The following is a 22243-nucleotide window of genomic DNA, read 5'->3' as shown; positions in this document are numbered from 1 at the left end:
TGCCCCTGGTGAGGCAAGAGCCCATGTGCGGGAGGGAGGCCAGAAGAGAGGAGCCTGAGAAGGGGCGGCCCGCCCTTGAGCACTCAATGCCTGTGCTCAGGCACCAAAAAGCTACTCGCTGAGGGGCGGGGGGAGGAGGGGGCGGGGGGAGGCAAATCTCTGTAGAAGTGAAGCCTGGGGGCGCCCAGAAACCTCTGGAGCTGGCTAGGGAAGCCACCTTCAGCCAGCTTGGGCTGTTGGGAGAGGGAAAGTCCCCTGAGACCTCCAAGAGGGCTACTGGAAGACACCAGTGGGGCCATGGGATGCCATCCTCTACCTGAGGGGTGTGTGTGTGTGTGTGTGTGTGTGTGTGCGCTCACTCACACGTGCAAGCATGCATGCACACACCAGCTCTGTGGGGGCTGAGCAGAGAGGACACTGCACTGGAACAGGGCTGGGGGAAAGCTGCTCACAGAGGACCTTGAAGGGTCTTGAGGGACATGAGTGCCAGGGCAGCCACCCATGTGGCTGCAGGGGCCTAGCGAGGGAGGGACGCAACACACACACCAGGACCTCGTCCTGGCACAGGGAGCTGGTGGTGTCCTCCTCCATGACAGTCAGCCGCCCGGTAGGCGGCACCCGCAGGGACGTGGGGGAGGCTCTGCTTCCCCCCCCCCCCACTGCCCCCCATACCTCTGTGGGAGGCTCCCGGGGCAGGCTGGCTCCGGTACCGCAGCACAACTCCGCCTTCCGGCCGCTCACGGCGCTGCCTCACCAGGAGCGTGTTGGCTTTGGAGCTGAAAGTCATGTCCGACAGTTTCCCGCACATCTTCCTCCACGTGAGCCTGCCCCAAAGCAGCAACATGTCCCCTAGGAAGTGACGGAGTGGTGAGGGTCCAGCACCCCCTGCTCTGGGCGGGCAGCACGACGGCCCTGGGGTAGACTGAGCTGTGGTCGGGTCCCAACCGTCCCACTTCCTGCCTTTGTGGCTCTAAGTCATCGGACACAGCCTCAGTTTCCTCATCTGCAGAACGGGGACAATCGCACGACAGGCTCGAGATGGCCATGATGATTATTGGGGGAGGGGGGGGTGGAGAATGCACTTGGTGCATCCCGCTGGGAACGGGGCAGGCTGGAGTCCTGCTCACCAGTGCCCGAGGCCCCACACCAAGACCGGTGGTGCGTGCGGCCCCAGACGTACCAGTGCTGCAGTTGAGGGAACTCTCGAGGACTTGAACGGTCACCACCTCACCCAGGGGCCGCCCGATGGCCACTACACAGTCAGCCTGCCCTGGGCCTCGCATGTCAATGGTTCCTGTCGGCTCAAGGTGCTGCCGGCCACAGACGCCTGGAAAGGAGGCAGGAGCACAGGAAAACGGAGCTTCAGGGCGGGGCGTTCCCCGAAGGGAGGCCCCAGGGTTTTCCACGCTGGGTAGGAGACTGAGAGGTAGGGTGGCTGACAGCCTCCTAGGCCCAGCTGGAAAAGCATTCTTAGGTCAGGGGAGGGGCTGCATGGGTGCAGGCAGGGCACAGAGCCGCTTCCGGATGCTCCAGTGAGAGGGAGGCAGTGTGGACAGCAGCACGTGGCCTTGCGTCCCACAGACCTGGGTCGGATCCTGTGAAACCTCAGGCTGAGGGTAAGGAAAGCGAGCTTGCACTCGGCCAGCAGAAGCAAAGTGGAAGGAGAGGGCCAGCCTGGAGCCCCACCTCCCAAGGCCACGCCTTCAGCCCCCGCCGCACCCAAGTGCTGCTTCGCAGGATGACCCCAGGAGGTCCCCACAAGGAGGCTGTCCCAGCTCTCCCAGCTGGGGACGGCTTTGCCCACCCTTCCCGCAGCCAGCCAGTGCCCAGACAGAAAGTTGAAGGACATAACTGGACACAGCCGGGCTTTCCTGGGGCCCAGGCAGAAGCCCCTGAAGCCGGGGAGCTGGGGAGAGGAGGTGGGCCTGGGGCCGGGGCTGCTCCGGAGGAGCACCAGCAGTGGCTTCCTCGGGGGGCGCCGGGCTGGGGGTCCCCTGCCCAGCGCAGGGCCCAGCCCAGCAGCCCCGCACCGTGGCTGGCTTGGGCAAGTGCTGGCAGAAGTGGGCTGGCACCGGTGCCTGGGACCCGGGTCCAAGGCAGGCATCGTGCCGGTGCTGGATGCCGTCTCCGCAGGAGACAGAGCACTGCCGGGAGACAAGAGAGGGAGTTGAGGCTGACCTCGCCAGAGGGCGTCGAGGACAGCAGTGACTGCTGGCCAGGCATGATCTGATCTCATCTGTGCACAGCCCGGGGGGCGGGCACACGTCTCCATTCCACAGGTGAGGAGACTGAGGCTCGGAGGGGTTACCTTGCCGGGTCACGGCACCAGCACCCCCCCTGCCCTCCTGCCCTGCACTGCCCTCATCTGAGCTCTCGTTTCCACCAGGACCCGACGCCCAGAGTCCTTGTGCCCAACGCCGGCGGTGGCTGTCTGCTTTGCCTCCTCTCCCCTTCCTGACCGTGAGCGAGATCTTCCCGCAGGAGACCTAACCACATCTACCTTTGTCTTTGCACTACCTTGCGAGGTGACGGCGCCAGAAAGGCAAGAACGGAGACCTGAGTCCCCTTCCCCTTCGTGGCCTGGTGTCTCCAGACCTCGGTCCAGACCCGCCCCTCAGGTCTCCAGGCCTCGCTGTGTCTTCTGTCTCTAGATGCCTTGACTACTTCCTCCCGCCCCAGTCTCCCCCTTCCTTTCAGGGGGTCACGATGAATCCAAGCCCCCAGGTCCCTGCGTATGAGGACCCTCGGCCGACGCACGCCCCAGCTGCCGTGCTCACCTGTGTCCAGGTGCTGACACGCCACCGGTAGGCGCAGTCGGCGGTGATGCAGGGGATGCTGGCCTGAGGCCGTACCAAAGCTACACAGGCCGCCCCGTCCACCTCGACGTCCTGGCCTTGATCGAACTGCACACAGGCCACGGAGCGTGTGGCGGTGCCAAGGCCACAGCTGGCTGAGCATGGGCCAAGGGACACGATTTTCCACCTGCGAGGACAGAAGACCCCAGGGTGCAGCCCCGAGCCCAGGAAGGGTGGGCCCTTCCCGTCCAGGGCTCGCGGATCCTCAGTTATGCAAGTGACAGGGACGGGGGAAGAGACGCCCTTGGATAAGGGAGAACACATCCCAACGTCGGTCGGTCCTGCCCGTGTCGACTTGTGATTAGCCTCAGCACCGCCTTGGCACCACTGACATCTGGGGCCGATGGCTCCGTCGGATGCGGTGCAGGAGGTTCACTCCACCCACTTGCCAGATGCCAGTGGCGACCCCCCTTCCCTGGTCACGGCCCTTAACGTGTGTCTGCACATCTGATTCGAAGGGGCACGGGCACCCCCATGTTTATAGCAGCGCTATCGACAATAGCCAAAGTCTGGAAAGAGCCCGAATGTCCACCGACGGGTGAATGGATAAAGATGTGATTTATATACACTTGCCGATGAAAAAGAATGGAATCTTGCCATTTGCAACAACGTGGATGGAAGTGGAGGGTATTGTGCCAAGTGAAATAAGTCAGAGAAAGACAAATATCGTAGGGCTTCGCTCATCTGTGGAATTTGAGAAACTTAACAGATGAACATAGGGGAAGGGAAGCAAAAGTAAGATAAAAACAGAGAAGGAGGCAAACCACAAGAGACTCTTAAATACAGAGAACAAACTGAGGGTGGATGGGGATGGGAGATGCAGGGGGTGGGGAAAATGGGTGATGGGCATTGAGGAGGGCATTTGTTGGGATGAGCACTGGGTGTTATATGTAAGAAGTGAATCAAGGAAAGGAAAGGAAGGAAAGGAAAAGAGAAGAGAAGAGAGGAGAAGAGAAGAAAAGAGAAAAGAAAAGAAAAGAAAAGAAAAGAAAAGAAAAGAAAAGAAAAGAAAAGAAAAGAAAAGAAAAGAGAAGAGAACCAAGGCTGGGCTCCTGGATGGCTCAGTTGGTGAAGCGTCTGACTCTTGCTTTCTGCTCAGGTCGTGTTTTCAAGGCTCATGAGTTCGAGCCCCTTAGCATTCTCTCTCTCCCTCTCTCTCTCTCTGCCCCTCCCCTGCTGTGCTCTCTCTGTCAAAATAAAGAAAGAAAAACTTAAAAGAAAAAATGTCTCTAGACAATGCCACATTGGGAGGCGAAATCGCCCCCGGTTGAGAAACCGCTACACTCAGTGAAGGAACAGACAGAGAAATCAACAGCGAAATAAACGCCAGGGCGTAGCACATGCTATGAAGAAGAGGGCAGAGCCGAGAGTCACGGGGTGGGCTGAGTGTGCCATTCTGGAGTGGTGCTCAGGGAGGACTCCCCACCTCTCTGCTGCGGTGCTTTGAGCAGAGCCTGGACGAAAGGCTATCCAGAGAAGACCCATTCTGGCAGCGGGAAGGTAGCCACAGAAGCCCTGAGGCAGGTGCCATCGGGGGAGTAGCCAGAGCTCAGGGGTGTGTGCAACTGCCGTATAAATCCCAGATAAATTCCCATACGAATGACTGGGCTGCGCGGCCAAGGGACTTCAGCACAAGCCAAGAGACACCGGTGTGGGTGGTAAGTGGACCATAAAGCCACAGTATTTAAAACACTCTGACACGGGGACGGGTGGGGGAATTACAAACAACAGAAGCCGATAGAAAGCCCTGACACAGATCCCAATGTACACAAGGATCTAGGACATGATAAAGGGGCCGTCGGGGGAAATTCAGTGACTGACGTGGAGAAATAAAGTGTGCTCCCGACTCTGCGACAGACCCCAAATAGATGACAGGTGAGCTAAGCGTTTTAATTGGAACGAATTCTTATCCGTAACGGTGTATTTCTTTGAAGCCAAGGAGACCGACAGGAAGGAAACATGGCAATACAGCGAATCTATTAAGGCTGGGACACAGGTGTCTGTTCCCTTGTTTGGGTTCAGAAAAGCAGTTCGGTGGTAAAAACGCGAAGCTCCCGGGGCGCCTGGGTGGCTCAGTCGGTGAGGCGTCCGGCTTCGGCTCAGGTCACGATCTTGTGGTTTGTGGGTTCGAGCCCCGCGTCGGGCTCTGTGCCTACAGCTCAGAGCCTGCTTTGGATTCTGTGTCTCCCTTGCTCTCTGCCCCTCCCCCGCTCACACTCTGTCTCTCACTCCGTCTCTCTCTCAAAAATAAGTAAACGTTAAAAAAAAAACAAAAACAAAAACGCAGAGCTACAAAGAAGCAGCCGTGGAAGCAGGGCCGACCAACAAGGTGACTGTCTGTTCCTCCCCGTCAGGCTCCCACCCCACCCCTGGACCTCGTTGGCTGCAGCTACTCTGTCCTGTGCCCAGCAGGGACCAGCTGCGGACTCCGCGTCAATGCTGCCCCCTCCCGGTGAAGCCCCCCAGCCCTCCCCCCACCCGCGCACCCCACGGGCATGCCACCTGCGTTTTGTTGGAACGTCACCTCGGACACCTAGTGCAGCCTGCCAGGTGGTCCTGCTTCCCGAGCACCGTCTCCCGCCAGAGCCACCCTTTAAGCCCCACGGCGACCGGCCGGGCGTCCACACGCTCCAGGACCTCGGGCTGCCTGCTGGACACCTGGGGGCTGCTGACCTGGGTGGGCAGGGCTCCGGGCCGCACGGCTCCTGCTGCTCCGGGCGAGGCAGCCCCAGGCACTGGGTATCCGGCAGGATCTCCTCGCCCTCGTCCCTCCTGTGGGCCCGTGCGCAATACAGGATCCTCCGTGCGACCCCTCCTCCACAGCTCACGCTGCAGGCTGCCAGCTTGTACTGCCACCTGGGGCAAAGCGGAGTCAGGCGGCGCCCAGAGAAGCAGGTCCCATTTCCCCAGACCGGGAAGGGCCTGGCAAGGGCCTTTCTCCGAGGGTCACCTTCACATCTCCACCGAGAGGCCGGGCCCAGTGGACAGAAAACACGCGGGAGAGCCCATTCTGCAGAACGCAAAGCTAAAGGCAAACCGACGTGTTCGAAGGGAAGTTGGGGGAGAGGCAGGGGACCCAAGGGAGCCTGCAAGGATATCTGTCTCTAGCAGGAACCCCAGCCCCCCACCGCGCCCGGCCGGCACTCCTAATCTTCCTTCCCGCCACGTTTGCCACATCCCCCCATCCGACTCTGTCTCCCATCTCCCCCCGCCCCTGGCGCCCGCTCCGGGAGGGCAGGGATGCCTGTCTGTCCGGCTCCCTGCTGGGTCCCTTCTGCCAGAACAGCACCTGGGCGGGGCAGGTGCTCAGGAAAGAGCAAGCGATAAACGAACCATCAGCCACATGGGCCCACGGCATCCCAGACCCCGTGAGACAACACTCACACGCTCTAAACGTCCCCCCCAACCATAGCCTTCCCGGACACCAGTGTGACCTGCTCCCACAGGCGAGGACACGGAGGGTCAGAGGCTTCCTGGAAGGCGACGCCTAGGACCACCCGTCTCCTTGGGAAGGGGCCCACCTGGCAGGGCAGGGCTCCGGACTGCAGTCCCGGACGGGGCGGGGCCTGGGCAGCGGCCAGCACTTGGAGTGAGGCAGGGGGATGGGGCGACCGCGGTCCAGCCTCACGCAGCGGACAGCCAGTGGCACCCGCCCCCCTCCGCAGGTCACTGGGCACGGCGCCAAGGCTCGGGTCTCCCACCTGCGGTAACAGGCCAGCGTTCCCTGGGAGGCTACACGCCAGGGTAAGACTCCTTCCTCCCCGGGGGACCCAGGCTGCCGCCCCCAGCACAGTCTCCACCCCCACTCACCAAGCCGGGCACGGGGCAGCCTGGCAGACCTCCCGCCGGCTCCCAGGCTTGCTTCCCAGGTCACATAGCTCTTCCTGGACAGGGGTCCCCAGGACAGAGTCCACGCACACGAAATGCAGCTCCTTCAGGCCTGCGGGGAGGGAGCAGAGGCCCCGAGCCCCAAGAGGAGGATTCAGCCAGAACTACAGGTGCCCAGCTCTCTGGAGACTCTAGCAGATAAGGCCGACGTGGGCTCCAGCCCTGCCTCTGCCACTTCCCAGCTGGTCAAGTCACATGTTCGAGTGACTTAACCTCTCTCAGGTTGTTCATCTGCCTAACATGCAGGGATATTTATAAAGACTTAAACATTTTTGTTAATGTTTCTTTTTGAAGGAGAGAGAGAGAGAGAGAGAGAAGACAGAGTGCAAGCAGGGGAGGGGCAGACAGAGAGGGAGACACAGAATCCGAAGCAGGCTCCGGGCTCTGAGCAAGCGGTCAGCACAGAGCCTGATGTGGGGCTCAAACCCATGAACCGGGAGATCACGCCCTGAGCCAAAGTAGGACGCTTAACTGACTGTGCCAGCCAGGCGACTCTAAAGATTTTTTTTTTATTTTTTTTTTTAACGTTTATTTTTGAGACAGAGCACGAATGGGGGAGGGTCACAGAGAGAGGGAGACACAGAATCTGAAACAGGCTCCAGGCTCCAAGCCGTCAGCACAGAGCCCGATGTGGGGCTCGAACCCACGGACCGTGAGATCGTGACCCGAGCCGAAGTCGGACGCTTAACCGACCGAGCCACCCAGGCGCCCCAAGATTTTTAAAGCACAGATACAAAGTGCCTGGCACATAGTAGGTCCAGAATAGCTATATGAGAATCTCTTAATGCGTTTCTGATGACGATGTTATCAGGGCTGGTTTCCTTGAATCTCTCCTTTAGGAGCGTCCTCGAAAGAAATCTCTGGTCTTGGTTGTACACATGCTCCAGTTTCACGAAGCAAGTGGTTAGCGTTTTGGTTTAAGAACGTGGCATATCTTGGAATTTTCTTCTGGTTTGGCTGCCAGGAAGCTCATGGCTAAGTTTGGGGCCCTCCTCTCACTGCTTTTCCACACCTTAAGAAATACATTTGGGTGCCAGTATTGCCGGGAACCCTAACCCTATCTTTCAGCCAATCAATGAACACATTTACATGACTGTCTGCACTTTGCCCCGGTCCCCTTGTGTATTATGTTACGTTCTCGTGTAGTCTGGATTCTCTGTAAGCCCACCCAAATGCTTCTAGAACTAGGTAAAACGCGGGGCGCCTGGGGGGCTCGGTCGGTGAAGCGTCCGACTTCGGCTCAGGTCATGATCTCACAGCTCGTGAGTTCGAGCCCCATGTCAGGCTCTGTGCTGACAGCTCAGAGCCTGGAGCCTGCTTCACATTCTGTGTCTCTTTCTCCATCTGCCCCTCTGCCGTTCACGCTCTGTCTCTCTCTCTCTCTCTCTCTCTCAAAAATAAATAAACATTTAAAAAAAAAAAAAGAACTAGACAAAATGTAGACAGGGACAGGTAAGAGTTAGCGAATGAGCCCTGGGGGCCTTACCTCGACTGCAGGAGACAGAGCACGGCCCCGCCAGGGGAGTCCACACGTGGGCGGCGCGGGCCCCCGGCCTGGCAGGGGCCGGTGGGGATGTGGCCTCCTCCTCTAGAGACTGGGGGTCTGTCTGCAGGGAACAGGGAAGGAGCCGCTGGGTCTGGGTTTCACCCTCTCGATCCCTGGGCACCTGGCCTCCAGCCGTGCCAATCTCTTCAGGAGCGAGCAGAAGCGGTCAGCAGCACCCCCAAAGGCTGCCCCTCCCTGCTGCTCCTTTCTGGGGAGATGTACTTCTGGCTGCCAGAGGAAGCCCTCAGCCCACACCCACCTTGGCCTCTGTATCGCCGTAGGGCAGGGCTGAGGCTGGGGCTCGGGAGCCAGATTTGCAGGCGCCCTTGACCCCGCAGCCCCCACCAGTCTGGAGGGGACAGGCTTGGCTTGTCTGAAAGCAACGCCCGCCAGCCAGGGCCCCAGGACGCAGGCAGGAGTGTGTGTGCTGCAGGGAACTGGCAGCATTCTAACAGGGTCTGGGCTTCAGCCTGGCTTGCCGGCCGCAGCGGGGCTTTCCGGTAGGTCCTGAGCCTTTCCCCTAAGTTTTCCCTCTGACCGGGGCGGGGGGTATCCCGCGCACAGCAGGACTGCGGAGGGACACCCTCTGCGCTCTGGCCAGGAGGCGGATGGTAACCAGCGCTCCCCGTTCTCTGGCCAGAGAAGCACCCAATAGCCCAGGGCACTCACGTGGCCCTGTGCCGGAGGACATGCCGTGGCCACACACGGCTCGAGGGCGGGCAGCTTCTCGTCTGTGGAGCAGGGCCCGGCTGTGGCCAGCGCGTCCGGGCCACCTGCCCCGTGCATACACGTCCCGTTGTGCGAAGCCAGGTGGGCCTCACAGGCTGATGAGCACGTGTCCGACTCCTGGCGCCTGAGGAGGATGCGGGAGTCACATCAGGCCCTGTCCCTGCCGTTGGGCCACAGGTACAGCCCAGCCCCTGGGGCAGGAGGCAGTGAGCCTGCGCCCCAGGATCCGAGAGCTCAGAGAGGCACGCCACCACGGAGCAAAACCCAGAGGCCTCTCCCTGCAGCACGGACGAGCGGCTGCTGGCATCCACGGTGACACGGCCCTCACCCTCCTGCCTTCCAGAGAGGACAGCAGGCCTCTGTCCACGTAATAATATCACTGCCGTGACAGAATCGGGTCACCCAGATCGGGGATGGCCGCTGCATCTCGTGTGCGTGTGAACCCTGACAGGTGGCGTCGGGCCCGCGGCGCCGTGTTGAGGATTCGGAGGCAGGCGCGGGCCTCGGTGGGACAGGGGGGTGGTTCCTACGACTGCCACGGATGGGAGAGGGAAAAAGGAGCCCAAGCCACGCGTGGGCCACCAGTGACCTAGGCCAGCCCCCTCGCCGCCGGACAAGCAACAAAGCCGGGGCCCCGAGTGGGAAGGGACTTGCCCTGGTCACCCAGCCAGTATATGGCACATCAGAATAAGCCAGCTTGGACGCTGAAGGGATGGGGGGGAAGGGGTGCCATGTGCAGACAATGATAGCAGTGACAAAGTGACCCTTATTGCTTTCCATCTGTGGCTTCATCACTTGGTCCTCACAGCCCCTCCATGAGCAGGGACCCGGGGGTTCAGAGAGGGAAATGGCCAGCCCAGGGTCTCTTGGATGGCAATTCTGAAGCTGGCCACTCCGGGCCGCCCCCGCCTCTCACTCAGGAGGGTGGGGCCCAGCCAGAGTCCTGGGGAAGACAGGGCACTCTGGAAGGGTAGGGCTCAGTGCAGGGACAAGCCCTGCCAGGCAGACGGTGCCCCCGCCTCCCCCACCTCCGGCGCCTTCCCGAGCTCACCTGCCGGGGCCAGGCTGAGGGTTGCGGGTTTCTAGCACTGCCGGCTGCAGGGCCAGGGCTCGGCACCGGGCAGGGGGCAGCGTTCTCAGGAGGCTGCCCTGGGCCTCCACGAAACACACCGCCCTCTCCCACGTGCCCAAGTCTCCAGTGGCCCAGCTGAGGCGGGGAGGAACAGAGCCGCTGGGGCTCCGGCTCCCAGAGGACCGGCCCAGGAGAGGCAGTGGGAGACAAGGCGGACCTGTCCAGCCACCTGAGCCTCGGGACAGCTGTACAAAAGTGCTAGCGGGTGTGCACCAGCCCGGCACCCAACAGGGACAGCCTGGTCCCTCACGTTACGCTCCTGCCAACGGTGCATGCCAGCTGCTTTCCACCGTCACCTCTCTGAACCTCACCTCCTCCCTCCCAGGGAGGCGACCACCTCCACCCTGCAGCGAGCTCAGAGCGGGTGCACGCTGCCCTTAGAAGAGGTGCAGCGGGAATGGGTCACACTAGGCTGACCCTGGCACCCGCCTTGGCCCAAATCTCGGTGTCCTCGCCTGCAGGATGGGGGCACTGACACACCCACCTCCCAGGGCAATGTCCGGGACGGCACGAGAACACGCCTGGAAGCGGCCTCATCGAGCCCAAGCTACGTGGACCCCGCAGCCAGCAAGAGCCCAGGGGCCACTGCCGGGCGCAGACAGCACTCACTCTGGGGGGCAGGGCCCAGGGGCGCAGGACTCTGGCCACGCTGCCGGCCGCTGGCTCCCTTCGCACCGGGCAGCCTCTGCCCACTCGTTCCTGGCCTGGTCCAGACAGCTGTAGGTCACCCAGCGCAGCCCTGGGGTCGGGGGGAGGAGGGGAAGGGGGAAGCTGAGCCACCTCACCGCAGGGGGCGGATGGTGCTCCAGGCCAGCCCCGCCCTGGGCCTCACCTGCCCCACAGCTCACGGAGCAGGGCCCCCGCACGGCGGCCCATGCCCAGGCCTGTGGCTGCTTCGGCTGGAAGTAGGTGAAGGTGATGTCTGGGCGTGCAAGGTCACCATACTCCTCCCCGTAGCGCCTGTAAACCTGCGTGAGACAGACAGGGGCCGGGCTGGCCCCCCCCCCCCCCGTGAGGTTCTAACACCCGTCCCCACGATGCCTCATTTGGCCACTCAGCACCGGCACCGTGTTGTTAAAACCCGCCTGGCGGGTCCTGCCTCAGCGGCTCTCTCTCTCTCTCTCTCTCTCTCTCGGCCCAGGAATCTGCATTTTTACCCACAGAGTAAAGGGTGCAGACACAGCTGCCAGGCGGCCACATCTGGAACAGTGTTCCCGGGGGGGTTGGAGCTGGGGGCCGAACGGGGCTGTACGAGGAGGCAGGGAAGGAGTGAACTGCTTACCAGGAGGCTCCCTCCAGCCTGGCTTGCACTCTGGGGGAGACCCCGGCTATCTCCCCCGGTGGTGGGGGCAGAGGTGGGGCTGCCAGACCAAAGCCAAGGGCCACCAAACCTCGGACCCCTCCCTGAGGGTTCTCAGGGCTATTTCAACACATGCTAACTTGCATCCACCCCTCCAGGCGCCTTCCTCGGCAAAGCACACGTGGGGACACGTGCAGAGGAGCTCGTGCGTGGAGGATGAGCCCGAAGCCCGTGCTCCCGTGTGCCTCTGTCCCCAGCAGAAAGACCCCACATCCACTCGGTGCCAGCGACTGCTGCCCATGCTGCCGGGCGCGTGTGTCCCCTAACCCCGGGAGGCGGGACGGCAGCCTCCTGCCCATTCTACAGGAGAACACTGAGGCACAGGGCGGTGGCATACACAGGCGGCAAGGGCAGGGGGAGAACCTAGCAGCCTCTGCGGAGGACAGCGTGGCTTGGGAGAACATTCAGCTTGCAGGCCTGGCCCTGTGCCCGTCCCTCTGTCCCACGGCTCCCGGGGGGTCTCACTTTCCCTCGATTAGGGTGGGGCGTGCCCATCCTCTGGCACCTTCAAGATCCAGGCCAGCAAGCCCTTTAGCAGCGGCCACCTTTCAGGACGTGCCACCCTGCCACATGCTTAATGCACCTTATTTTTGACAAATGAATCTTGACAAAACTTCGTAACGTAGGTATGCCTAGCCCCATTTTACGGGTGGGGAAATTTAGGCTTAGGAAAGTTCATGCCCTTGCCCAAGCTCTTGGAGAGCCGGGATTCAAACTCCAGTCCGTCGAGTCCCAGGGCCTGGACCCTTCACCTCTGGGTCACCCTGCATCCGGCTCCTGGGCTGACACGGCTCCGGGAGGGATGCCCCCACAGTGGGTCTCTAATCAGGGCGTCACCGACGGTCTCGCTCCCCATGCCCTCCTCGGGCCAGGTCCGACACAGGCCTGATCCCCACTGCACCTGATCGCCCTGCATAGAGCCCCCTCTGCACCCTCCCTCCCCAACCCCCAAGTCCCCGGGGGGAAGCCCCCACTCTTCCCATGGCCAGCAAGACCCCTGCAGATCTGTCCTGCCTCCTTGCCTGGGGGGGGGGGGGGCGGTGTGTCCCCTTCCCTCATCCCTCCTAGTTACCCATCCTGGGCACACACTGTTCGCTCAAGACGCGTTTGTCACTCCCTGCTTGGCCCGGCCAGCTCATCTCTGACCTCAGCAGCACAGCCCTCTCCTGGGGAAGCCCCCGACCCCTGCACGCCCACTCTCGGGACGCCAGGGACCCCGTGGGCTGACTGCTGAGCGATACCAGGAGGAGGCCCCACCGACCCCCCACAGGCCCTCCTGGTCACCTGGATCTCCACGTGTTCCCGAGTGGGTCCCCGGATGCGGATCTCCTCCAGGTGAGGCAGCCGGTCCTCGGTGAGGGTCACGCTGTACTCGACACGGCTGTCCTCCAGGAGGGAGGGGTAGGTGGTGCTGGGAGAGATGCCAGAGTTCCCGGCCACGACGTAGCGCCCTCCGATCCGCACCGCTGTGGGGGGATCCAGCCTGTCAGCGGGGGGAGCGCCACCCCACCCCACCCCAGCCCCGCGGCGGGTGGCCGCCAGCCCTCACGGGAGAGGTCCCGGTTTAAGAAATGGGGTGGTGGCAACCATGGGACGTGATCTCTGCTGCCACATCTGTAGCCTCCCCCCCAGGGTCCCAGCCCTCCCAGGGGAGCCCATCTGCCTGGCGCCTAGGTGGGTCAGGCGGTCTCTGCAGCCAGCAAGGCACAGCCTCCCAGGTGTGCACAGGCATCTGACCACAGAGAGCGTCCCCACGGGGCACCGGGGGGGGGGGGTTCCGTTAGTTGAGTGTCCAGCTCTTGACTTCGGCTCGGGTCATGATCTCACGGTTCGTGAGTCTGAGCCCTGTGTCAGGCTCTGTGCTGACAGCGTCCCCGTGTCGGTGGCTCTGCGCCTCTGCCCAGAACTGGTGAGCACTGTGGACCTGCCGTCTCACCAGGCGTGCTCACATGGAGCTCTCCAGGCAGCTTCAGGGGCCCAAGGACCCCCAAGCGCCCCCACTCCGGATTCCAAGGACGGGTGTAGGCGCCCTCGAAATCAAGAACCACCGTGGCATTGGGTAGTAATGCAACCGGTCCAAAGACAGATGTGGCCTTTGCCCTGGGCTTCCAGGCAGGAACTTGCGTCACACCTGATAGCTGTATCTTTGTTTAAGGTAGGGGCTGGCCAAACCGGCAAGACCAAATACGCGATTTAGACAGCAGCTCCGAGTCAACTGCCTCAGCGAGCCCAGAGATGGAGACCATCCGAGTGAGGAACCGGTCCGCCGGTCAGGCCTCCCGTCTACGTGATGAAGCCCTAATTCAAACTGGACGCTGAACCCCAGTGAGCTCCCTGGGTTGGCACTACTCGGTGCATGTTGTCACGCTTCGGTGCTGGACACGGAACCCTCCCAGGTTCTGCCCTAGGCGTCTCTTGCTCTGGCTTTATCGTCTAAGCCATAACCGCGGGTATAAAAGCTCTCCAACTTCTGGGGATCCTCCTAGTGACGTATCCACCCTGGCGGTGGTCAGGGAACCCCCTGAACTTGTAGCTGGCATCCGAAGTGAGGGCATCTTGGGGTCTGTGCCTCACCGTTCGCAGTCTGGCTAACTCTGGGTGAGTGCCCTCTGCCCAGCTCACCCAAGTGTGTGAAGAGAGGTTTCTGGTTGGCGACGTATATGCTGGTCAGGTTGCGGGTAACCGTCAGGAACGTGACATACTCTAGAAGGAAATAGGGGAGGGTGGGCGGGAGGGTGGGTGCTCCCAGGTCACTTACATCGCAGTCAAAGGGAGCAAATTTCAGGTGTACAGGAAAAAGAGCCTCAGCCCCGAAAGCTACCAATACAATGGGGCTGCCTCGGGCAGTAGAGGGCCCCCTGTCACCCCTCGGACAGTAGAGAGGCCCCTGTCACCCCTCGGGCTGTAGAGAGCCCCGTGTCACCAGGGGCCAATCAAAGCCAGGCTGGGCGGCCACCCTCCAGGGTGCTGCCCCGGCCAGGAGGAGGGACTGAATCCAAGGTTCTGGGCTCAGCGTGTGACCCGCCACAGGGAGGTGGGACTCAACCCCTCAGCTGACCTTCTAAGCGCCCACTTTGCAAATGACTTGACCTCCTTTATAAACAGATCACAGCCAAGGGGTTCCCAAGTATAACATCCCTTCTGATGGGATTCCGTGGGTAGGAGGGGCCAGGCCGGCCTCCCACAGACCGCCCAGTATCCGGGTTTTATCTGCATCACAGCTACTGTGAGCAGTCATTCCCAAAACTCCACTGCCCCAGGCGGCGGCCTCATCAGACTCCGAGCTGGGCGGGGAGGCTGGCGAGGTGGAGGGCAGAGGCCGAGGCCCACGAGGAGGGTCCGGGGCTCACTGCCAAGGCTCTGAGCTGCAGGTGTCTCTTGGAGGCTGGCAGCGGCCCGGCCATCCACCCCGAGGGAAGCCCCTACCTCTGGCTCTTCCGGCCGTGAAAGAGCCGTTGCGGGGGCTGCACGTGCTGTTGTCCCCTCCACACACCTGGCACGCGTCTCGCACCTGCTGGGAGTCCATCCTGCCGTCACAGCCGAACGTCTGTGCAAAGAGCAGTGGCAGGTGACGCCTGTCCCCACCGACCCCACTGCTCTGAGGCCCTGGGATTCACACGACAAACTCGAGGCGTTTTGCAGCATCGGACCTCCATGCAGGAAGCAGGCATAAATGACTCCCCCAAGGTCACAGCGGAGCTCTTGACCCCCTGCTGACTCCAAGGTCAGTTCAGTGCCCTAGCATCACCCCATGCGGATTCCGCGGCAGCTTCACAAGGACCGCGCCCGCAGACCAGGCCCTCTCCGAGCCCCTTAGCATCTGGCTTCCGACGTGACTGGCCGCAGGGCCATAGCGGGTGGGAGGGTACCTCCGCTGCCCGCACACGCGTACCCTGCAGCTGCCCGACACGCACAGGCTCAGGGTCCCGTCCTCCCGCCGACCACTTGGCACACACCGGGTCCCATCCAGGAAACTGTCCCCACGCCTCACAATGAAGGTCTCGCCGATGGCTCGGCACATGTGTCTGCACAGAGCGTCCCCTGGGAAGGTGGAGAGACAGAGAACCCTGACGCGAGGGTGACCGGGAGCTGGGAAGGCGGTGACCCTGCAGAGCACAGCCCAGGTGGGCCTGCCCTTGTCAGGGCCACCTCACTTCATCCTCCGGGTTTGGGGCCAGGGCCCCGCCTCCTGAGGCAGCGATCGCGATCACGACGTAACGCTTGTTACCGAATCGAGCCAAGGAGCCCCCTTGGTGCTTCCCGGTGTCGTCTCACTGAATCCTTCCAACACCCGAGCAGGGAGTCCCTACTTTTATTTCCATCTTACAGATGGGAACACCGAGACTCAGGCCCCTTAGCAAGGGGGCCGAGCCAGGACGCGATACAGAGCCTGAGTCCGAGCCCTGCTCTCACAGCATCAGGGTGACGGGGGCCAGCCCACCTTGACTGTACTGCTCAGCGGAGCCCCAGCGGTAGAAGGAGGTGTTGCCTGGGGACAGGTGTAGTGGTTTCCTGTCCGTCCAGGAGCACTGCTCAGACATGAAGTCCAGCTGGGTCTTCTCACAGGCCTGGCAGGGAGGAGGCAGAGAACAGGTACAGGAGGGGCCCTGGGATGGGGGGCCTGGGGGCGGGGGATCTAGGACAGGAGCCTTTGCCACCGGGGACGGCAAGGCACCCCGCGGCACGAGGGCCACGATGTGGGTTTGAGCCCGCTGCTGGCTGCGCTGCGGTTACCCGCTCTATAAAGCAGGGGAGCCAAGAGCCTTTCTCTGCTGAGGGGAGAATCCCGGAGAATCTGCAAGGACACAGGGCAGGGCCTACCAGCCAGCAACAAAGAAATAAAGAGCACTGCTCGCCTGCTCCCCTCCCTGAGCCCGTGCTCCAGGTGAGGACTCTGCCCTCCAGGTCTGGGGAGGCCCGTGACCGCCTGGAGAAAGTGGGAGGGAAGGCCTCGCCATGTGCAGACCTTGACACAACGTCAAAGGAGCCATCCGAGCGCCTCGCACCCAGGGTACTGGCCATGATCAAAGAACACCGGCGATAGGGACGCCCGGGTGGCTCAGTCAGTTAAGCGTCTGATTCTGGATTTCGGTTCAGGTCGTGATCTTGTGGTTTGTGAGTTTGAGCCCTCAACCCTGACGGTGTGGAGCCTGCTTGGGAGTCTCTCTCTCCCTCTCTCTCTCTGCCCCTCCCCGGCTCGCTGTCTGCTCTCTCTCTAAAAGTAGAAAAAGAAAGAAAGAAAGAAAGAAAGAAAGAAAGAAAGAAAGAAAGAAAGAAAGAAAGAAAGAAAGGCAAAAGAAAGAAAGAAAGAGAGAAAGAGAGAAAGAAAGAAAGAAAGAAAGAAAGAAAGAAAGGCAAAAGAAAGAAAGAGAGAAAGAGAGAGAGGAAGAAAGAAAGAAAGAAAGAAAGAAAGAAAGAAAGAAAGAAAGAAAGGAGAAAGAAAGAAAGAAAGAAAATCTTAAAAAAAAGCTCATGGGCAATAAAGATGGGAAGTGGAGAGGATATGGAGAAAGCGGAACCTTCGCCCACAGCTAGTGGGAGTGCAAAGTAGCTGGGCCGCTGTGCAGGATGGTTTTGGAGGCTCTTCAAAGACTTGAACGTAGAAACACCATACAACCCAGCGATTCCGCTCTTGTTTTTAACGTTTATTCGTTTTTAAGAGCAAGAGAGACAGAGCACGAGCAGAAGAGGGGCAGAGAGAGAGAGACACAGGGGGACGCAGAATCCGAAGCAGGCTCCAGGCTCCGAGCCGTCCGCCCAGAGCCCGACGCGGGGCTCGAACCCACGGACCGCGAGATCGTGACCTGCGCCGAAGTCGGACGCTTCACCGACCGAGCCCCCCCAGGCGCCCCTATCCAGTGATCCCACTTTCAGGTGCATACTCAAAAGAAATAAAAATCGGTGGGGTGCCTGGGTGGCTTCTGGCTTCCGCTCAGGTCACGATCTCACGGTTCGTGAGTCCAGGCCCCGCGCTGGGCTCTGCGCTGACACCGAGGATCCTCTGTCTCCCTCTCTCTCTGCCCCTCACACCCGCACACGCGCTCTCACTCTCAAAAGTAAATATTAAAAAATAGGAATAAGAATTGGTCCTCGAGTCCACATACACACAGGCCCACAGCAGCACTATTCACAATAACCAAAAGGTGGAAATGGCCTAAATGTCCGTCAACAGATGGACGGATAACATGTGGCCCATCCACATGATGGGCTGCCGTCCAGCCACAAAAAGGACTGCACTTCTCACACCTGCTACGCCGTGGATGACCCTTGAGGACACGATGCTGAGTGATAGAAGCCAGTCACAAAAAGGCCACGCATTGTGTGGTTCCATTTGTATGAAATGTCCAGAACAGGCGCATCCGCGGAGACAAAAGGTGACTGGTGGCTGCCAGGGCGGGAGGATGGGGGAGGGGAGCAACGACTTAAGGGGTCTGGGGTCCTACTTTGGGGTGACAGAAGCGGTTTGGAACTTGATGGAGGCGGTGGTTGCACAACATTGTGAATGTGCTAAATGCCACTGGATCCCACCCTTAAAATGGTTGATTTTATGTGACGTGAATTTCACCTGCTCTTAGAACGGAGGAATGGTTTCAGGGGGTGCTGGGGGGGGGCAGTGGCAGGTGGGGATGGAGGGGGACACTGCAGGGACGTCCTGGAGTATGCATTGAGGTCCCAGGAGAGGTAGAACAGCACCCCCCTCTTTCAAAAGCGCCCTGGCGTGAGCCACGAATTACAGCCGCCCTGATCCTTCCACACCCCCGGCCCCGCGCTGCCGACCTGACCCTCTGGCTGCACCCCGGGGAGGCAGGCCTACCTGGGTGTTGCACATCTCCGCCTGGAGGTCATCGCCCACACACGCACGCCCTCCAAAGGCCGGCCTGAAAGTACCCACAAGACACAGGGGGTGACAGGGGAGCCACTCCCCCCTAGCCAGGGAATGTGGAGGGGGGGGCCCTCCCCCCCAGCCCTGACCCGGAGAACAGCGCCTCCTGCGTGCAGTACCTGGGGTTGCTGCACTGTCGCCTCCTGGTGACCACCCCTCCCCCGCAGGAACGGGAGCAGGGACTGGGGGGACCCCAGCTAGACCAGTGCCCGTGCACCACTCCCACGGGGGTCAGCTCCGCCAGGGAGCGGCAGTGACCTTTGGAGCACCACTGCGAGAGAAGGGCACACTATCGCACACCCAGGACGGCTGGCATCCCCAGGGCCCCGCACACGCAGGGTGGCCACACAGGCATACACACGTGCTCGTGCCCCGCCCTCCCGTCCTGCTCAGGAAACGAAGCTGAATACGAAAGAGGGCAAACCCCAGCGTGTAGGACAGAGGGGTCTGGCCCCCGCAGAGCGTAGGAGAAGGGCAGAGGCACAGAGGTCTGCAGGGTAGCGGGAAGCCGAGCGCCTGGTAGAGCCCGCCAGCCAACACATGCTCCGTCACTCCCGCTCCGACCTTCTGCTCGCCACACTCTGTCCCATCCAGGAGGGGAGTCAAGAGGCGGCTACAGACGCTTTGGTCCAGGGGGTCCTCGTGGCAGGAGAGAGCCTGGCACACGTCCTAAACGGGGACACAGGGGGCCCGCTGGAGGGGCTAGTGTCCAGCCTTAACTGTCCCCCCGCAGACCACGGGGGCACACACACCGCTCTGTGGGCACCGGTGGCCGGGCAGAATGGGCACAGCACACCTGTCTGTGAGCCCACGAAATGTTTTCACTTGTTCTCAAATCAGCAGACAAAAAATGATTCTTTAGGTCAAAGCAGGTGTCCTCATATGTAACGTTAATACGTTTTGTTACAACAACGCGAAGAAAAAAAAAGTTTATATGTTTTATAAAAACACTGATAACAATTCTCAGTATTCCGTACTGAGAAAGAGGCCCCGCTAGGGCAAAGGTGCCTGGGGCCCATGGAAGTCCAGGGAGGAAGTCCGTCTTTGGGGAGCCGGCCCCCCTTCATCTCCCCTTCCCCCGCTAGCTCACACTCCTGCTATAGGATTCAGTGTGGAGGGGACCTCCTCCAGGAAGCCCTTGGTGACTGCCTATTAAGTCCCGCGTCCATGGGCTCAGGGGCTCCACATAATCTGTGGGACACAGTCAAAAGGAAAACATGAGCACCCTCGCTCAAAATTTACGCATTTTAAGCGGTGCCTGGCGGCCTGGCACGGCGGGCGCTCACAGGGCACAGTGGAGCAGGAGCTGGGCGCGGGTAGAGGGTGCAGGGGCTGGGTGGCGGAGAAGCGGGACGGCCGGCGGGACTCACCAGGTGCCCCCTGGTGAAGGTGCAGGCCACCGCTGCAGGGCCGAAGGCGACGCGGCACTGCTCGTCCGCGCCGTAGTGGAGGCCGGGCTGCGCCCGGGGAGGGCTCCCCGCGGCCCCGGCCTGCGGCCCCGGCGGGTCCCACAGGCAGCGCACCCGTCCTGCGCTGCGACAAGGCCCGGCTCAGACCCCGGGTGCACACCGGGGTGGAGGGGTGGGCGCGGGCGGGCGGGCAGGGGGTTCTCAGCGCGCACCCCCAGCAAGAGCTGGGACCGGGCTCGGGCCCGGCGGAGTGGAGGTGGGGCCCGGGCAGATGCCCGCAAGAGGGAGTGGGGAGGAAGGGGATGAGGCAGGGGAGCGGCGAGGAGGGAGGGGTGGCTGGAGGGAGGGGCGGGGATGGGGCCGAATTGAGGCGTGGGCGCGGAAACGGGTGGACGCAAGAGGGTGCGTGGGAGTGGGGGAGAAACAGGATCCGCGCAGGGAAGGGTGGCTGGAGGGAGGGGCCAAGGAGGACGGAGGAGGGCCCCGGAGGGGGGAGGGGACAGAGCGCGATGGGGATTGAACAGAGGGCTGGGGTACAAGTAGGGGTGGCCCCAAGTGGAGATAGGGCGGAGATAGGGCTGCGCGGGTGAGGGACGCGGCTACCTGAGCAGGTGCAGCAGTTGCTGGCGGCTGCAGGCGGACCACGAGAGGTCACCCCTGGCGGTCGCCGCGTCCTGGGACGCCATCACGTGGCCGCTGGGCCCACAGCCGCTCCCGGGCGCGCCGTCGTGTTCCAAGCCCAAGCTGTCCCGGGGGAGGCAACGCTCAGAGCCCTCGTGCCCCCTCCACCCGCCTGGAGTCCAAGCCTGGCCAGCCCTCTGGTCGGGTTGGAAGCGTTTGCAGACCCCACGGCCCCCTGGCCCCCCCACCAGCGAGCCCTGCCTCCGTTTCCCCCAGAGGGAGTGCTCAGCCAGCCAGCCAGGTGGTTCCTGCCTCTTTGGGCTAATAAATATCAAAAGGCTTTAGTGGCCCTTGGGTGGCTCAGTGGGTTGAGCCACTGACTCTTGATTTCCACTCAGGTCATGATCCAGAGTCTGCTTGGGACCCCCTCTTTCTCTCTGCCCCTCCCCTGCTCATGTGCACGCTCTCTCTCAAAAATAAATAATAAATAAAACATTTTTTAAAAGGCTTTAGGGGCACCTGGGGGGCTCAATAGGTTGAGCAACTGACTTCGGCTCAGGTCACGATCTCCAGGTTTGTGGGTTCGAGCCCCGTGTGGGGCTCTGTGCTGATAGCTTAGAGCCTGGAGCTGCTTTGGATTCTGTGTCTCCCTCTCTCTCTGCCCCTCGCCGGCTCGTTCTCTGTCTCTCTCTCTCAAAAATAAATAAAAATTTAAAAAATAGAAAACAAAAACAACATACAGTATAATCCTGATTTTGCAAATAAAAACTATGTGTGTGTGGGCGCCTAGGTGGCTCAGTCAGTTGAGCATCTGAATTTTTTTTTATGTTTATTTAGAGAGAGAAAGAGAAAGAGAGCGTGAGCAGAGGAGGGGCAGAGAGAGAGGGAGACAGAGGATCTGAAGCAGGCTCTGTGCTGACAGCAGGGAGCCCAGTGACAGGCTTGAATTCAGGAACCATGAAATCAGGACCTGAGCTAAAGTCAGATGCTTAACTGACTGAGCCACCCAGGGACCCGAGGGTCCAAGTCTTGATTTCAGCTCAGGTCATGATCCCAGGGTTGTGGGAACGAGCCCACATCGGGCTCTGCATTAGCATGGAGGCCGATTAAGATTCTCTCTCTCCCCTTCTGGCCCTCCCCTGCTCGCTTAAGTGTGCTCAAGAGTCTCCCTCTTCGTAAAACAAAAGTAAATATGTGTGTGTGAAGACCTGACTACAATTACGTACAAAAGGTGAACAGATGTTACCTCTAAGGGCTGGGATTTGGGATGATTTTTACAGCCTGCTTTTCCTTTACCTGAATTTCCTAGAAAACGTTTTCTAAGGGCGAAGTCTGTCTTGCTTTTGGGGGGAGGAGGGGGTAAACACAATTTTTTTAATCACCTGGTAATCAAGAAATAGCAGATTTCCCAGCCCTTGCCCTCCTCCCCCCCAAGTCCACTGAGGTCAAGGGTACAGGTTCCTTCCAGCAGACTCCTACAGGGCTGCCCTCCTACCCCACGGCAGCCTCAACGTTCCCTCCTGGGAGCCCCAGTCGGCTCCTAGACCTCAGCTTGGGGACAGTATGCCTACCTGTGCCCAATCTCATGGGCGATGGTGACCCCCAGGTCAAAGCCGGTATCCTCAGTGATGAGGCAGCTCCAGGAGGACGAGCAGACACCCCCCAGCTGGGTGACCCCCCGAACCTGCCGGTTACCATCAGGCAACTCCAGGTCAAACCTTGGGAAGAAAAAAGGCACCAGGCTGCTGCTGAGGCCGGGCCGCCTTTGCAGAGGAGGGGTGGGGAGGGGAGGACAGCTCCCAGGCAGGCTGGCGTGCCAC

At 61.0% G+C, this 22243-nt stretch overlaps 1 protein-coding gene across 7 annotated transcripts in view; it reads right to left on the bottom strand.

Annotated features, from left to right (window-relative positions):
• ADAMTS13 (ADAM metallopeptidase with thrombospondin type 1 motif 13) overlaps nt 1-22243 on the bottom strand; it is a 31697-nt gene that overhangs the window by 1529 nt on the left and 7925 nt on the right. For 2 of the 7 annotated variants that reach the window (XM_027051702.2, XM_027051704.2), the window contains exons 10-32: nt 21995-22141; nt 20406-20546; nt 19764-19926; nt 18958-19062; nt 18513-18664; nt 18325-18388; nt 15952-16078; nt 15403-15551; nt 14937-15057; nt 14133-14213; nt 12795-12976; nt 10983-11118; nt 10760-10889; nt 9347-9550; nt 8959-9142; nt 8230-8350; nt 6666-6795; nt 6377-6556; nt 5529-5711; nt 2778-2982; nt 1853-2144; nt 1181-1327; nt 673-849 (exon numbers count right to left, since the gene is read on the bottom strand). In XM_027051702.2, the coding sequence (XP_026907503.2) occupies nt 673-849; nt 1181-1327; nt 1853-2144; nt 2778-2982; nt 5529-5711; nt 6377-6556; nt 6666-6795; nt 8230-8350; nt 8959-9142; nt 9347-9550; nt 10760-10889; nt 10983-11118; nt 12795-12976; nt 14133-14213; nt 14937-15057; nt 15403-15551; nt 15952-16078; nt 18325-18388; nt 18513-18664; nt 18958-19062; nt 19764-19926; nt 20406-20546; nt 21995-22141 (3521 nt within the window). Of the gene's footprint in view, nt 1-672; nt 850-1180; nt 1328-1852; nt 2145-2777; nt 2983-5319; nt 5712-6376; nt 6588-6665; nt 6796-8229; nt 8351-8958; nt 9143-9346; nt 9551-10759; nt 10890-10982; nt 11119-12794; nt 12977-14132; nt 14214-14936; nt 15058-15402; nt 15552-15951; nt 16079-18324; nt 18389-18512; nt 18665-18817; nt 19063-19763; nt 19927-20405; nt 20547-21994; nt 22142-22243 lie in introns of those variants that run through there. The other 5 variants (XM_027051705.2, XR_008290844.1, XM_027051703.2 and 2 more) reach the window with 5 other exon arrangements.

This window comes from Acinonyx jubatus, chromosome D4 (genome assembly GCF_027475565.1).
Source record: "Acinonyx jubatus isolate Ajub_Pintada_27869175 chromosome D4, VMU_Ajub_asm_v1.0, whole genome shotgun sequence".
Lineage (NCBI taxonomy): Eukaryota > Metazoa > Chordata > Mammalia > Carnivora > Felidae > Acinonyx > Acinonyx jubatus.
Note: the sequence above shows the minus strand (reverse complement) of the source record. Positions and strands in the feature narration are given on the sequence as shown.